Source organism: Mustela nigripes, chromosome 7, assembly GCF_022355385.1.
Source record: "Mustela nigripes isolate SB6536 chromosome 7, MUSNIG.SB6536, whole genome shotgun sequence".
In the NCBI taxonomy this organism is placed as follows: Eukaryota; Metazoa; Chordata; class Mammalia; order Carnivora; family Mustelidae; genus Mustela; species Mustela nigripes.
The window spans coordinates 53761054-53776538 of NC_081563.1; the positions used below are offsets into that span (position 1 = coordinate 53761054).

At 39.0% G+C, this 15485-nt stretch overlaps 1 protein-coding gene and 1 pseudogene across 8 annotated transcripts in view; one reads left to right on the forward strand and one right to left on the reverse strand.

Moving 5' to 3' along the window:
* AAK1 (AP2 associated kinase 1) overlaps nt 1-15485 on the forward strand; it is a 172620-nt gene that overhangs the window by 81314 nt on the left and 75821 nt on the right. For all 8 annotated transcript variants that reach the window (XM_059405938.1, XM_059405939.1, XM_059405940.1 and 5 more), the window contains exon 4: nt 15076-15184. In XM_059405938.1, the coding sequence (XP_059261921.1) occupies nt 15076-15184 (109 nt within the window). The remainder of the gene's footprint in view (nt 1-15075; nt 15185-15485) is intronic.
* Nucleotides 11928-12077, reverse strand: LOC132022854 (U4 spliceosomal RNA; annotated as a pseudogene).

Genomic DNA, 15485 nt, shown 5'->3' on the forward strand with positions numbered 1-15485 from the left:
CTCACTTCCCTTTCTGCTGCAAGAAGTTTTGGCAATATGTTAGTCACAGTAGTATTAGTTTTTACGTGTATGAAAACACTGTTCTTGCAGAGTCTTCTGGTGGACTAGGATTACTATTGCTTTTCTGTATAACTCTGTTTTCACTGGAATTAATGATCTTTTTCAATTTTTAGGTCTGTCTTTCCTGTGTACTTTTCAGCAGTTTAACCCCAAACTCTCCTTAGGCTGTAGAAATCATTTAAAGAAAAAAAAAAAACAAAACTTTTAAAAACATTTATGTGTTCTGTCCATTTTATCTTCAAGAAATCTTAGTCTCCTAACTCAGTGAAATCTGGTTTGGTTGCTCTCTAGGCCCAATTTACAGTCTTATCTTGGAATTTCTTAGTTATCCCTTTGCCTCACATTTTTGTTTGATTGCCTGACTCCGTTTTTTTGCTTTACTTCCTCATTTTGGTGGAGCTTATCCTGTGGTAGCTTCCTTATGCATAGTAGGTAAATTCTTGAGATCTTAAAAGACTGGAAGTGTCTTTATTTTATGCTCACACATATGAAACCTTGTGTATAAAATTCTGGCTCAGAAATCATTTCATTCAGGTATTTGAAAGCACGGCTGTACCATGTATTTTAGCTTTCATTGTTGTGCATAGGAAGTTCGAAGTCATTCTAATATCGGCTCTTTGGGTGTGACCCATTTTTCCCCCCTAGAAATTAATGTTTCCCCTTTGTTTACAGTGTTCTGAAATACCTTGATGATATACCTTGCTGTGTACATTTATTATTTATTAATAAATGGTGTCCCCATGTAATCAAGAGACTCCTATCCTTGCATTGTGAGGAATTTTGGCCTGTGTCATTTGGTGATTTCCTTTTCTGTCTTCCTTTTGTCTGAAATTGCTGTTATTTTGGATGTTGGTTCTCCTGAGTTGATTTTCTAATATTTTGTGTTTTCCTCTTTTCTTTTTCTTTCTTTTTTTTCCCCCTCTCTACTTTCCGGCAGATTTCCTCAGCTTTACATTCCAAGCACCCTGTTGAATTTTTTATTCATCAGGCTTTTTAATTCCTAAGACCTTTCTGTTTGTTTTTGTTTTGTTTTTAACTTTGATGAAATCCAGTTTATCTATTTTTTCTTTTTGTGGAACATGTTTCTGGTGTCATTTCTAAGAACTCTGCCTGCCCCTTGATTCTGAAGATTTTGTCTTTTTTTCTTAAAATTTTTATAGTCTTACGTTTTACATTTAAGTCTGTGGTCCATTTTGTGTTAATGTTACATAAGGTGTGAGACCTTTATTGAGGTTTATTTTTTGCTTCTTTGTTCCAGCAACCTTTGTTGAAAAGGCTGTCTTTCTTCCATTGAATATGTTTGTCAGAAATTAGTCAGGCATATTTGTGAGGGTCCATCTTTAGAACGTCCTCTTTCTTTTTTTTTTTTTTTTTTAAAGATTTTATTTATTTATTTGACAGACAGAGATCACAAGTAGGCAGAGAGGCAGGCAGAGAGAGAGGAGGAAGCAGACTCCCCGCAGAGCAGAGAGCCCGATGCGGGGCTTGATCCCAGGACCCTGGAACCATGACCTGAGCTGAAGGCAGAGGCTTAACCCACTGAGCCACCCCTTTCTTTTTTTTCTTAAAGATTTTATTGATTTATTTGATAGAGACACAGCGAGAAAGGGAACATAAGCTGGGGCGTGAGGAGTGGGAGACGGAGAAGTGGGCTTACTGCTGAGCAGGGAGCCGGATGTGGGGCTCAAACCCAGGACTCTAGGATCATGACCTGAGCTGAAGGCAGATGGTTAATGACTGAGCCACCCAGGTGCCCCAACCCTCCTCTGTTCTGTTCCCATTAATCTATATGCCTTTATCTCTACCAAATACCACACAACCTTGATTATTGTAGTTTTATAAAAAGTCTGGTTCCTCCTACTTTTTTTTCCCCTAAAATTATTTTACTTATTCTCATTTTTTTGTCTTTTCACATAAATTTTAGAATAATCCTTATCTACAGAATGTCTTGCAAATATTTTGATAGGAATTCCATTAAAGTCATATATGAATTTGGGGAGAATTGACATATTTTCTGTTTAGTTTTCCAATAAATGAACATGGTGCATCTCTCCGTTTATTTCTATCTTTGATTTTTTTCATGAGCGTTAAGGAGGCTTTGTACATGTTCTTAGATTTTGACATAACTTTTTGGTTTTGTTTTGAATGGTTATAAATGGTATTGGATTTTTGATTTTGGTGTCCATGTGTTTATTGCTAGTATATAGAAAACCAATTGATTTTTACTCATTCATTCATTCATTTTAGAGAGTACCAGTGTGTGTGGGGGGGGGGCAGAGGGAGAGAGAATCTCAAGCATACTCTTGACTGAGCACAGAGCCCAACATGGGGCTCAATCCCACAACCCCAAAAGCATGACCTAAGCTGAAATCAAGAGTTGGACGCTTAACTGACTGAGTCACCCAGGTGCCCCAAACAAATGATATTTCTGTGTTTATCTTTTATGCTGTAGCTTGCTAAATTTGTTTACTAGTTTTGGAATTTTTTAAAAAAAGATTTTATTTATTTGGGAGAGAAAGAATGAGAGAGAGAGAGAGCATGACAGGGGGGGAGGTTAGAGGGAGAAGCAGACTCCCCACTGAGGAGGGAGCCTCATGTGGGATTCAGTCCTGGGATTCCAGGATCATGACCTGAATGGAAGGCAGCCACTCAACCAACTGAGCCCCCCAGGCACCCCTAGTTCTATAATTTTTTTCTATATTCCTTAGGATTTTCTATATAGACCATTGTGTTACCTGCAAAGAGAGGCAGTTTTATTTCTTCCTTTCTGATCTGTATCCTTTTAATTTCCTTTTCTAGTCTTCTTGCATTGGCTAGAATTTGCAGTACTATGTGTTGAATAAGAATGGTGAGTGGACATCCTTGCCTTCTTTCCAATCTTAGGAAGAAAGAATACTTTCACTATTAACCATAAGTTTAATTGTGGTTTTTTAAAATGAATTTAAAAAATAAATTTGAGGAAGTTTCCCTCCGTTCCTATTGTTCTAAGAGTTTTAAAACATGAATGGGTGTTGAAGTTTGTCAGATATTTTTTCTCTGCATCGAGTGATATGCTCATTGATATTTCTTTTTCTTTAGCTTTAATATGGTGGATTATATTGACTGATTTTCAAATATTGAACCAAACTTGCATCCTTGTAGTAATCCCCACTTGGTCATGGTCTATAATTATTTTTCTTTATTTTTGAATTCTATTTGTTAATATTTTGGATTTTTACAGCTATAGTGAGGGTTAATGGCCTGTAGTTTTGGGAGTTTTATTAAGCTTTTTCTGATTTTGGTATTAGGGTAGTTCTGGCTTTATAGTACGAGTTGGGAGTTGGGAAGTGTTCCCTCCTCTCTGTTTTCTGGAAAAGATTTTGTAGAATTGGTGTTTGTTCTTCAATTAAGCATTTGTTGGAATTCTCCAGTGAAACCATCTGGGCCTGGGAATTTCTTTTTTGGCAGTTATTAATTTATAAAATCAGTTTCCTTAATACTTATAAGGCTATTTAATTTATCCTTTATATTAGGTGTGTTGTAATAGTTTGTATTTTTGTGGAATTGGTCCGTTTCATTTAAGTCCAATTTATGCATGTAGAGTTCTCTGTTACTGATATTCTTGTATTATCCCTTAATATGTTCCGGGTCTGTGATAAAAATCCAGATTCAGGGGCACCTGGGTAGCTCAGTGGGTTAAGCTGCTGCCTTCGGCTCAGGTCATGATCTCAGAGTCCTGGGATCGAGTCCTGCATCAGGCTCTCCGCTCAGCAGGGAGCCTTCTCTCTGCCTGCCTTTCTGCCTGCCTGCTTGTGATCTCTCTCTGTCAAATGAATAAATAAAATCTTTAAAAAAAAAAAATCCCGATTCATTCCTAATATTGATAATTTGTATCTTATTTCTTTTTTTCTTTGTTGGTATTGCTAGAGGTTTGCTGCTTGATGTTTTCAAAGACCCATTGCTTTGTTTAATTGATTTTTCTTTATTTTTCCACGTTTTATTTCATTGGTTTTTATTTTTATACTTCTTTATTATTTCTTTCTTTCTGCTTATTTTGTTTATTTTGTTCTTTTTTTCCTAGATACTTGAGGTGAGAGTTGACACATTGACATATCATTATCACCTAGAGTTCATAGTTTATTTTAGGTTAATTTGGTATTACACATTGAGTTTGGTATTGTGTTATGGATTTTGACAAAGGTATAAAATGTGTCTACCATTATAGTGTATGGAATAGTTTCACTGCCCCAGACATTGCCTGTGCTCTGCCTGTTAATCCCACCAAATTGCCCAACCGCTGATAACCACTGATTTTTATTTTATTGTCTCCATAGTTTTGCCTTTATTTAGGACATCATATAGTTGCAGTCATTCTGTGTGTAGCCTTTTCAGATTGGCTTCTTTTACTTAATATGCATTTAAGTTTCTTCCATGTCTTTTCATGGCTTGATAGCTCATTTCTTTGTAGAGCAGAATAATAGTCCATTGTATGGATGTTTCACAATTTATCCATTCGTCTATTGAAGAACGTCTTGGTTGCTTCCAAGTTTTAGCAACTATGAATAAAAGTCGCTATAAACATCTGTGTGCAGGGTTTGTGTGGGTAAAAATGTTCAGCTCATTTGAATATATTGCATAGATTATCAACTAAGCAACTATTATTTCAACTTTGAAGCTTTCATTTTGTTTTTAAGCCAATACTTAAATTTTTATTTTAATTTTACTCTATGTTTTAAAAATAATTTTTCTATTGTGGTCAAAACCAATAACTTAAAAGTTTACCATCTTAACCATTTTTAAGTGCACAGTGTTTTTAACTGTTGGCAAAGTGTATGTAGCTGTTTTATGTACCTCATGTAAGTGGAATCATACAGTATTTGTCCTTCTATGACTGGCCTATTTCACTTACATAATATTCTCATGGTTCATCCATATTGTAGAAATGACAAGATTTCTCTCTTTTTAAAGGTCGAGTCCTTTTCCATTATAAATATATGCCACATTTTCTTTAGCCATTAATCCATCAGTGGACATTTAGGTTGCTTCTACACCTTTGTTATTGTGAATAATGTGCAGTGAACACGGATGCGCAAATATCTCTTCAAGATCCTGCTTTTAATTCTTTCGGATATATACCAAGAAGTGGGATTGCTGGGTAATATGGTAATTCTGTGTTTAATTTTTTGTTTTCCTCTGGTGTCTGTACCAATTTATATTGCTACCAACAGCGCACAAGGGATCCTTTCCGGCATTTGTTATTGTCTGTGTGTGTGTTTGTTGAATAATGGCATCCGAACAGGCATGAAGTGTTACTTTCTTGTGATTTTGATTTGCACTTTCCTGATGCTTAGTGATGTTGAGCATCTTTTCCTGTATTTGTTGACCATTTCTTTGTATAGCTTTTAAATATTCTAATTAATGTTACATATATTAGTTATACAAGACTACGTTATATACGTAGATATAGTGTGTATGTGAAGGTGGAAGTCTGGCCCCCCCCCCTTGGCTTTTGCTGGCGTGTCTGCAGGGAGGGGCTGCAGTTTTTTTCTGTGATTTTTGGCTGGAATAGAGTAGTTAATGTCTGTGAGTTTCTCTCTTTCCAGGCTGCATTTTCCTGGCTTTGGCTAGAGAAAGCAAGCTTTTATTGGTGTTTTTAACTCACCAGTTGCTTCAGTTTCTAGTCTGGGATATATGGGACAAAAAGAAAACTCGGGCAGATCACCATCATTTCATTCCTCGGGCTCTAAAGTTTCTAGCTAGGCTGTTTTCTGTCCACATATCAGATTCTTCTTATTATGCTTTTTAAAATCTATTCTAGTGTCCAGAGTATTTATATTTAGTTGTACTTAGAAGGGAGAATAAGCAAAAGCACCTTGACTCCATTTTCCCGGAAATGGAAGTCGTCTTCAGTTTGTGCTTTTTTTTTTCCTTAAAGATTTTATTTATTTATTTGACAGACAAAGATCACAAGTAGGCAGAGAGAGAGAGGGGAGGCAGGCTCCCTGCCGAGCAGAGACCCTGATGCTGGACTCGATCCCAGGACTCTGGGATTATGACCTGAGCCGAAGGCAGAGGCTTTAACCCACTGAGACATCCAGGCACCCCTAGTTTGTGCTTTTTAAAAAACAAACTCTTTACATCATTTAGTAAGACTTTAGAAGGAAGCAGCAATAAAAGGAAGTATTCAACTTACTTAAAAATTTTTTTTCTTACCATTTTAATCAAAAGCCCTCTAGAATGTTTTTAGCCCTCCTAGGCTCAGACTTCTGTCAGATAGAGGCCATACCCTAACCCTACCTCTCTCAAACAGTGTCAGAATTGTGAAAGGAATTGGAGGAGGCAACATGCTTTATAACGGGCTAAGGCTTGTGTGTTAGTGGTTGGAGAAGCAGCATCCTCTCTGCACTGACAGCAGAGTGAGGATGTGCGTGTTGCACGCACCCAAACTCAAGAATGGTTAGTGGTTTCAACAGAGACATTTTATTTTGACAAATGCCATGTACCATTTACCAGGGTTTGGTAGGAGGCCTTCAATAACATTTGGGACATGTGCCCTAATGGAACCAAAGGGATTTGGGTTTCTGGCAGACAATTGGAAGCTGGGTTTTGGAGTTCAGATTCCTTTACCCAAAGGCAGGAAAAGATGAATTAGCTTCAGACTTAAAGGGGTAAGAACTGAAGCCCAAGATGTACCAACTGCTGTTCTGTGTTCACATCTCCTGGCCCAGATGGATTCCATCTGCGGTGAGCTTGATAGTGAGGACAGTGAGCTGCCACCAGTGACATTTGAAGCCTTGCTTTCAGCAGAAGAGATCTCAGAAGATTTGAGGCAAGAAAATGTTTCCATATTCCTAAATGAGAAGGAGGGTAGATTGTGCACAGTAGGGACATCAGGATTGATGGGGGACAAGAATCTGGAACAGATTATTTTAAAAGATGCTTTGAAGCTGTTTTTTTGTGTAAGAAAAGATATGTGTGTTTGTACATAATGCATAATATATACTGTTTGGATTTGCCTGAACAAAACGCTGAAAGGATGCGAGAGATAGGGAGGGAGGGTGAATGGGAGAACGGGAAAGAAACAGGGAGGGTTCCTTATGAGGATGAGTACTGGAGTAGAAAATAATTTCCTTTTTCTTTTTGAATGTTAGTGCATTACTTATTTGAAGCAGGGATCCAAAGAACCTTCAGGTTGCGTAAGAGCAGACCATGTGATATCAACATCATGGCCTTTTTGGGAGGGTTTCTGGTTGGGAAGCTCAGGGGAGTGCACTAAGTCCAGTCTCTTAAAAATTGTGTCATTTGGGTAAGGACACTCACCAGAGGTCTGTGAGCAAGTTGGAGAGTCTAGGCTGGATTCCAGGAGTAATAGCTACTGTGTATAAAGGTTCCTGACCAGTGGTTTGATATTAATTTGGAGAAAGCTTTTTTTTGAAAACAGCCCCGCAGCTTACCATTAGTTTTATGTTATTTTACATTCAGCAAATAACTTGGTTAAAGAGAAGACACACTTATCAATTATGTACCTAATATAAAGTTGGAAAATATAACCACTACATTGGGTAATAGAATCGGGATCCAAAATGATCCTTATGAATTGGAGCAATGGACTGATTCTAATGAGATGAAATAACAAGGCAAGGTCATACACTTGAATTTTTATTTTAACAACTTTAAAAGTATAGGTCTGGGAAGGCAGAGATTTAAAGCAGTGTAAAATGGAAAAAGGCTAGTATTTTAGCGGTCAATTAACTCAATATGAATGCGTAGTGTAATGCAGCTGCCAAAAGGATAAAAATGCCATTTTTAGCTATGTTAATAAAATGAAGAGTAGGTGATGATGCTGGTCTGCTGTGCACGAGTCAGACCACACCTGGAGTATTCCATTCATTTCCTGGGGCCATTCTTGTCAAAGGGATACAGACAAAGCGAAGCATTTAAGTGGTGATGCAACTAAAAAAAACTTGTTTATGAACATAGGTATATTTAACCTAGAGAAGAAAAAATTTACAGTCTAAATAATAATATTTCAGTTGTTTAGAAAGTGAAAAAAGAAGACTTACTCTTTTTGCTCTGAAGGGGACAGTCTAGGAACAAGAGCTGGAAGTTTCCAGTTAGATGTAGGGAAGAACTCATCAACAATACAAGCTGTCTGCAGTCGGGCTGAGGGTCCAAAGAAGTGACATTATTGTAAGAAAACTGCTTCTCAAAAGGCTCTAGCAGAGATTACATTTTGAGCTGCCTGACTACTCTGGATGAGTGCTGCTCGAAGAACCTTGTTTTCCTTTTCTTTCTCCCTCTTGCGTGTTTATTTTTTCCCTAGCTTGTCATGCTACTTTTCTTTGTAAATTGAGATAAAAATTCACCCTTTTAAATATAATTCAGTGGTTTTTAGTATATTCACAGGGTCATTTACCCATCACCTTGTATCTAATTCCAGAACTTTTTTTTTTCATCATCTCTGAAGGAGACCCATCCCTGTTAGCAGTCACTCCTCATACTCACCTTGCCGCAGTCTTTGGCAAGCATAGTCCACTTTCTGGTATATGTTTGGGACATTTCATATAAATAGAATAATCTAATATATGGACTGTTATGACTTCTTTCACTTAGCATAATATTTATGGTTTAACCATGCTTAGCACGGATGGGTGCCTTCTTTATCCATGTGATAGCATGTGTGAGTACCTTTTCCCTTTTCACGGCTGCATAATACTCCGCGCGCGCGCGCGTGCGTGTGTGTGTGTGTGTGTGTGTGTATCACATTGTTTATCCTAAAGGGCATTTCGGTTGTTTCCGGTTTTTGGCATTATGAATAATGCTGCGAAGGACATTTGTATACAAGTTTTTGTGTGAACATGGTGTTTCATTTCCCTTGGGTATATACACAGGATGAAATTGCTGCATCAAGTGGTGACTCTGCTTTTGGAAAAAATGCCAAACTGTTTTCCACAGGATCTTCACTATTTTATATTCTTCCAGCAATGTATGAAGGTTCCAGTCTCCACATCCTTGGCAACATTTTTTATTGTTTCTATTTTTTGATTATAGCCATCCTTGTGGTTTGGAGTGATACTTCATTGTGGTTTTTATTTACATTTTCCAAGTGATTAATGGCATTGGGCATCTTTTCATGTGCTTATCAGCCAGTTTTATATGCTCTTTGGAGAAATGTCCATTCACATTCTTTGCCAATTTTTACATTATGTTGTCTTTTTATTGTTGAATTTAAGGGTTCTTTATATAGCTTGGATACTGGATCTTTATCAGGTGTATGGTTTGTAATTATTTTTTCCCCATTCTTTGCATTGTCTTTCATTTTCTTATTAGTGTCTTTTGAAGTGCTAAATTTTTAAATTTTGATGAAGTGTAGTTTATCTGTTTTTTTCCCTTCGATTGCTTGTGCTTCAGGTGGTATATCTAAGATCTAAGAACTATTACCTAATCGAACACCGTGAAGATTTGTGTGCATATTTTCTTTGGGGAGTTTTTAGATCTTTGATCCAGTTTGAATTAACTTTTGTGAATGGTATGAGGTAGGGATAATTTATTCTTTTGCATGTAGATAATCTAGTTGTCCTGAAAGGTCCCCCAATAATGGGTCCATGATTAAAGGAACGAGACTGTTACAAAGCAAAGGTCAAACAAAGCTTTATTTTGCGCCTAGCATCGAGAATCAAACCGACCTTTCAGGGCCATCTCTTGCAAAGAGGCAACTCCTCTCTGCCTTACAGACTAGCTTTTAAGGGCAAAGGCCATGTGGTTGGGCCTGGCCATGCACAGGTGGCCAATGAGATTGTAACACACAGAGAAAGCTGCACAGTCATGCTAGGTCACACATAAGTGACCAATTGAATTACAGTTTACCCTATAGTAGATATTTGAACTAGCCTATCACCTTGGTCAGAATTGGCGCCCAAAAAGTGCCCAAAGGGCAGGGCCCATACTCCTTGGTAGCTAGGGAGACAGTATGCGCCCCCACTGATTGGATACCTCCAACTGGCCTGACCTACCCTTGTATTTGGGCTTTGTTACCTGGGACTGGTTTCCAGGACTTGTTTTTAAGTAAGTTCCCTGGGGGTGGGGGAGCAGGGTCAGTTTAAGTTTTACTGTATAAACAAAATCACTGTTCAGCCAGATGGAATCACTCTGGCTAACTAGGCCCTTACAGTCCCAGCATCATTTTTTTAAAAGACTTACTTTTCCCTCATTGTATTTTTTGGGGGCACCATTTTCAAAAATCAGTTGGCTGTAAGCATATGGGTGCTATTCAGAGCATGTTGTGCCAGAATGTAAATCAAGGAACTGTATTCCTCATAGGTAAAATATCACTAGGAAAAGAAATAAGTTTGCTTTGTTACTAAATTGATTGATGTCCTGGAGCAAGCTTCTTCTCTTCTTCTGCACTGGTAACAATTTACTAAGCAGCACACATCTGTGGGCCACATTTTGAGTGGCACTGTTCTAGATCTTTGCTACTTTAAGTGCCACTGAGGAGCAGGATTTGGGGCCCTTTCCTAGAGCTACTGGCTTGGAATCTGCTTTTAAACAAGATCTCCTGGTGATTCATATGCCTGTGAAAGTTTGAGCAGCACTGTTCTAAATCAGATTTTAGATGACTTTAAAGATCTAGTCACTAACTAACTCACTAAGTATTCACTTACTCACTAACTAGGATTAACTAGTGAGTAAGACTCAGGAACGGGAGAGTCAGTGTGAGTGTGGGCACGAGAATCGTATTTGGGACTTCTTATGTAAGCAGAAGCCCAAATACCTTGGCCTTCATAGAATAACAGGACTAGCCTAGATCTCAAAGTATTTCTTTTTTGGGGCACCTGGATGGCTCAGTGGGTTAAAGCCTCTACCTTCAGCTCAGGTCATGATCCCAGGTCCTGGGATCAAGCCCCGCATCAGGCTCCCTGCTTAGTAGGGAGCCTGCTTCCTCCTCACTCTCTGCCTGCCTCTCTACCTACCTGTGATCTCTGTCTGTCAAATAAATAAATAAATAAAATCTTAAAAAAAAAAAAAAAAGAAGTGTTTCTTTTTATTACTGTACTGGACTTGATGTTTTCCTGGGCCTGTGAATAACTCCTTGAAGAGAGTTTTAAAGGAAATTTAGAGTGATTGAGGGGAAAAGGAGCAAAGAAAAGTAAGGCAGTAGACTTTTACAAAGCATCCAGTAGGAGAGGGATGCCTGGGTGGCTCGGTGGATTAGGCCTCTGCCTTCAGCTCAGATCAAGATCTCAGGGTCCTGGGATTGAGCCCTGCATTGGCCTCTCTGCTCAGCAGGCAGCCTGCTCCCCCCCACCCCAGCCTCTCTGCCCACTTGTAATTTCTCTCTCTATCAAATAAATAAATAAAATCTTTAAAAACAAAACAAAACAAAACCTAACTTAAAAAAAAAAAAGCATCCAGTAGGAGAAATAAACAAATTTCAGGCCTTAGAACTGGATTCCTTCACCTTTAAGTTAAAAAGAAGCTGAAATTTGCTTAAAAAGCTCTGTGGAACCATGGTGTGATCCCAGAAGTAGGAACAGTGCTGAGTCATAAAAAGCAGAAAATGTTGAATATTTGATTGGAGGGTCAAAGCAGGTAAATTATCTTTTTGGGAACTTAATCTTTGCAAATACAAGCTCTGTCAGTACTGGGAATTTGCAGATATCATGCTGACATTCCAAGGAAGGGTGACCTGAGCAAATAAATAGGGAAATTAGTTATATACCATACTCATTTTTACTGTCTGGAGGTGAGTCGCATGTTACTGATATGCTCTTTAGAATGCTATCTTTGTTTTCCTGAGCTTAATATGAAGGTTTTTATAGATGTACTTACTTGGGGATTGAATCCTCCTGCTATAGGAATTTTGAGCATAAGGATAGAATACTGTTTTGTGCTACAAGCATCATTAATTAGGGCCCCAGATAAACTTGAGATTTGTGATAAACTATAAGATCTGAGTTGAAGGCATGATTTTCAATTAGCAATAATTGCGCCTTGGATAAACCTCATTGACGACAATGCTGCCACTGCGCAAAGCTAAAGGCATGATTTTCAAATGGCAGCTTTCGCATGGATTTATGAAGAAAGTTTTTTAGCATCTCAAACAGTTAAATGTATTAATAAGGCCACTACAAATCATTTAAAATATCTACTTAATAAAGCAGGTCTTCTAATAGCGTGTTTATGTCAGTACTTTATTAGTCCTCTGTAATGGTGATCTAAATATAAAGTTTAAAAGGACAATACACACTCCTTAGACTTACCACTCTTTAAATCATGTAATATAAACTGATCTGATCAATAATTTAACTGAACTTTTCCCACTCCCCTTAAAATCACGCTTTGACTTACACTCAAAAATATTGATTTTTATCTCCGTGTACCCCAAATAAGAGTTGTAGCCAAGGGCATCAAGGCATCCTCCTTATATCCTGCCTTTTCCTGAGGAATTGAGCTCCAAAACTGTGTGGGTGCTGTCCCATACCTCTGTGTCCATTTCTGTTCTCCAAGTCTGGAACTGGGCTTTTAACCAAAGCCAGGGAATACTTGGGCCTCCTCTGGCCTATTGGTGCTACGAACGGGGCAGGGCACCCTCCATGTGAGTCAGTTTCCCTTTGCAGTAAGTTTTCCTCTTGGTCTTCTCTGCATTTCACAGCCATTCAAATCGATCTTCTCTATCAGTTGCAGACTAGTGAGATGTTACTCTAAAATCTGAGATATTGCTGCGTTATCAGGTCGTTAAAAGTGAGTGCCATGGGCTCCCTCCGAAGAGGAGATCTTTTCTGCTTGGTTGTCTCTCAGGAACTCTGCAGAAGACAAAATGAACGGGAATTTGGACTTGAACTGATCAGCAAACGGGTTGGCAACTGTTCTAGGATGCCATCTGCAGATGTTCATTATCCAGTTTGGGTCTTCTAATAGCTCTTGACCTCCTCTTGGCTCTACCAAATGCTTTTTTTTTCCTTCCTCAGTCTTTATTATTCCTCTTGGGGTGAGGCAAATCAGAGGTGACATTGCAGATTCTTTTTCAAACAGTTAAATGTAGACAAATTACTAATGTGAAAACATTAGTCTTTCATTCCTCCTGTGAACATTTGGAGAACATGATCTTCTGCTCTATTTTGGCTTCAGAACTCCTCTCCAGTTCTTCCTCCTTCCTTGACTGTGTAAATGAAATAAAGTTTTTGAAGAGTTGATGATGAGAGTAAAAAGCAGGAGGAAGAATGGGGCTCTACGACATGAACCCTGAAATCACGTTCTGTTGTGCAGAACTTGAGAGAGAGACGCTTTTTCTGCCTCATCATCTCCTTTGTCTGTCATCCAAAGTGGTTGCTCTAAGCCTTTTATTTCTCTCATCAAGCTGCTTTCTCATTCCCTTATACTGCAAACATGGTCTTGCTCTCTACCAAAAACAGAACAATAGAACTGAACTCACTGAAGTTCCCCCTCTCCAGCTGTAAACGAATATGCATATCTAATTTCGTTTCCTTCCTGCTCCTCTTTCTAAGACCAGTCCCTTTAATGGTGCCCTCAGTCCCCACCCCCTCTTCCTGCAGGACTAGGTTCCATCAGTTATCCTTTGTCCTCTCCTCTGTGCTGAAGGTTTCTGCTCCTGGCTCCTTACACTCTCCCATGCTCAGTTCTCTCTCATCCCGAGGATTCCTTCTGGCAATGCTGTTCCTCTCTGGAGCACAAAATGTTCCAGAAGACTCCTCTATACTCGCCAGCTCTTAACGTGCTCAACTCTTCGCAAGTCCATTTCTCCCTCCCCCCATCCCATCCCTTCTCTGAAACTCTTCTTGTATGGGGCTCCAGTGACTCCCCACTGTCAGTGCCAGCCGTCCCATTTCTATTTTTGTCTACCTTTCTGAAGCAGCAGTCGTTCTCACTCCCTCACTCAGAGGAAAGTTCTAATGACTTTTAACTTTGATGCTCAGGGTTCAGGTATATTCATTTGATACCATGAGACTTCTTGTTTTGGTATATAATTTTAGATTAAAAGAGACTTTATATGTCACTCTAAGCAGCCAGATCTCCAGTTTGTGCAGTGGTAGTTACTGTTTTTATGGCCTGAACCATCATGTTTGTCTGGTGACTCAACCACTTACATTTCCACTATCCTCCCCCTTTTTTAATTTAAACAATTTATTAAAACTCGTTTTTTTTAATCTTTAATTTGTACAAAATCCTTCTACCCAGCTTGCTCACTTTTTCTTTCCCCGACTTACTTCTTAATGACATTGGATTTTAAACATCATCGTTATAAAGATTTGCCTCTAGGGATGCTGAAATAAGGATAGCAAGGTGTGAGGCAGCCTCTGGTGCCTGAATGGGTCCTGACACACAGGAGGTGCTCCATCAACATTTGCTGGCTCAGTGAATTCCGTAAGCAGCCCCAAGAGAGCATATGCAGTTCCAACCAGAGAGCTAGAAACAGGGCCCATCTTATATTCCATCTGGTTGACTTGAAAGGCTTAATTATGAGCAAAATGTTTAGGTTGGGATGCCACCATCGACCATTCAAAACGTTGTAAAGCGGTTATTCTTTTCATACATTTCCTAAAGGGAGAAAAACAGTACAAACAATTTAAAAGTCATGTTGCATCCACTTGTGTACCTACAGCCAGGGAAAAAAACCCCACCAGTTTCTTTTTTCTGAATTAAAAATTCACATGTTTAAATAATTCATACTGTCTGACTCGTACTCTCTGCAGAACTTTTGGAGATGGGCGTCTTTGCTCCCGACTTACAGGGAGCACTGAGAGAACAAGCACGTAGGCACCCTGTGTGCATATGCTTCCAGAATCTTGTTCAGGAGCGTTTTGCACTTTAGTAGGGCTATAGAACTGTTGACTGAAGAGCTGGCCATGAATCTCAGAGACCACTGGAAACCTGCTCTTGACCCTCCTCTGCAGTCTTACCTTTGCGGTTAAGGTTATCTGTATTTAAATTATCTGTGCTAAGGGAACCGACACGGTCCTTCTGTCCCTACTGGTGTCTGTATCTAATACTATATTTCTCAACTCTTCTTTCTAGAGAGACCTGTCAGGGCACAAGAACATTGTCGGTTACATTGACTCCAGTATCAACAACGTGAGCAGTGGGGATGTGTGGGAAGTGCTCATTCTGATGGACTTCTGTAGGGGTAAGTGTATAACCCAGACCTTGAGCTCCCATTGTCTGGCACTTTGATTGTCAAGGGCACGGGGCTCATTTCAGTGAATGTGCTCTGTGCCCTAATGTCTGTTGTTGTGGTTTTAAAGATGTGCAGACTGTGAGACTGAAAGATACAGAGCCTGCTGTCACCTCTTGGTTATTTTATGGCAAACGATTTGAAGTGGTTGATAATACAAAACTCCTCTGTTAGCTTTAGGCAGGTTTGGTGCTTGTATGTGAATGGGAATGTATGAGGGTGAGGAGGAATGTGTTATCTGTGATGCTTTAAA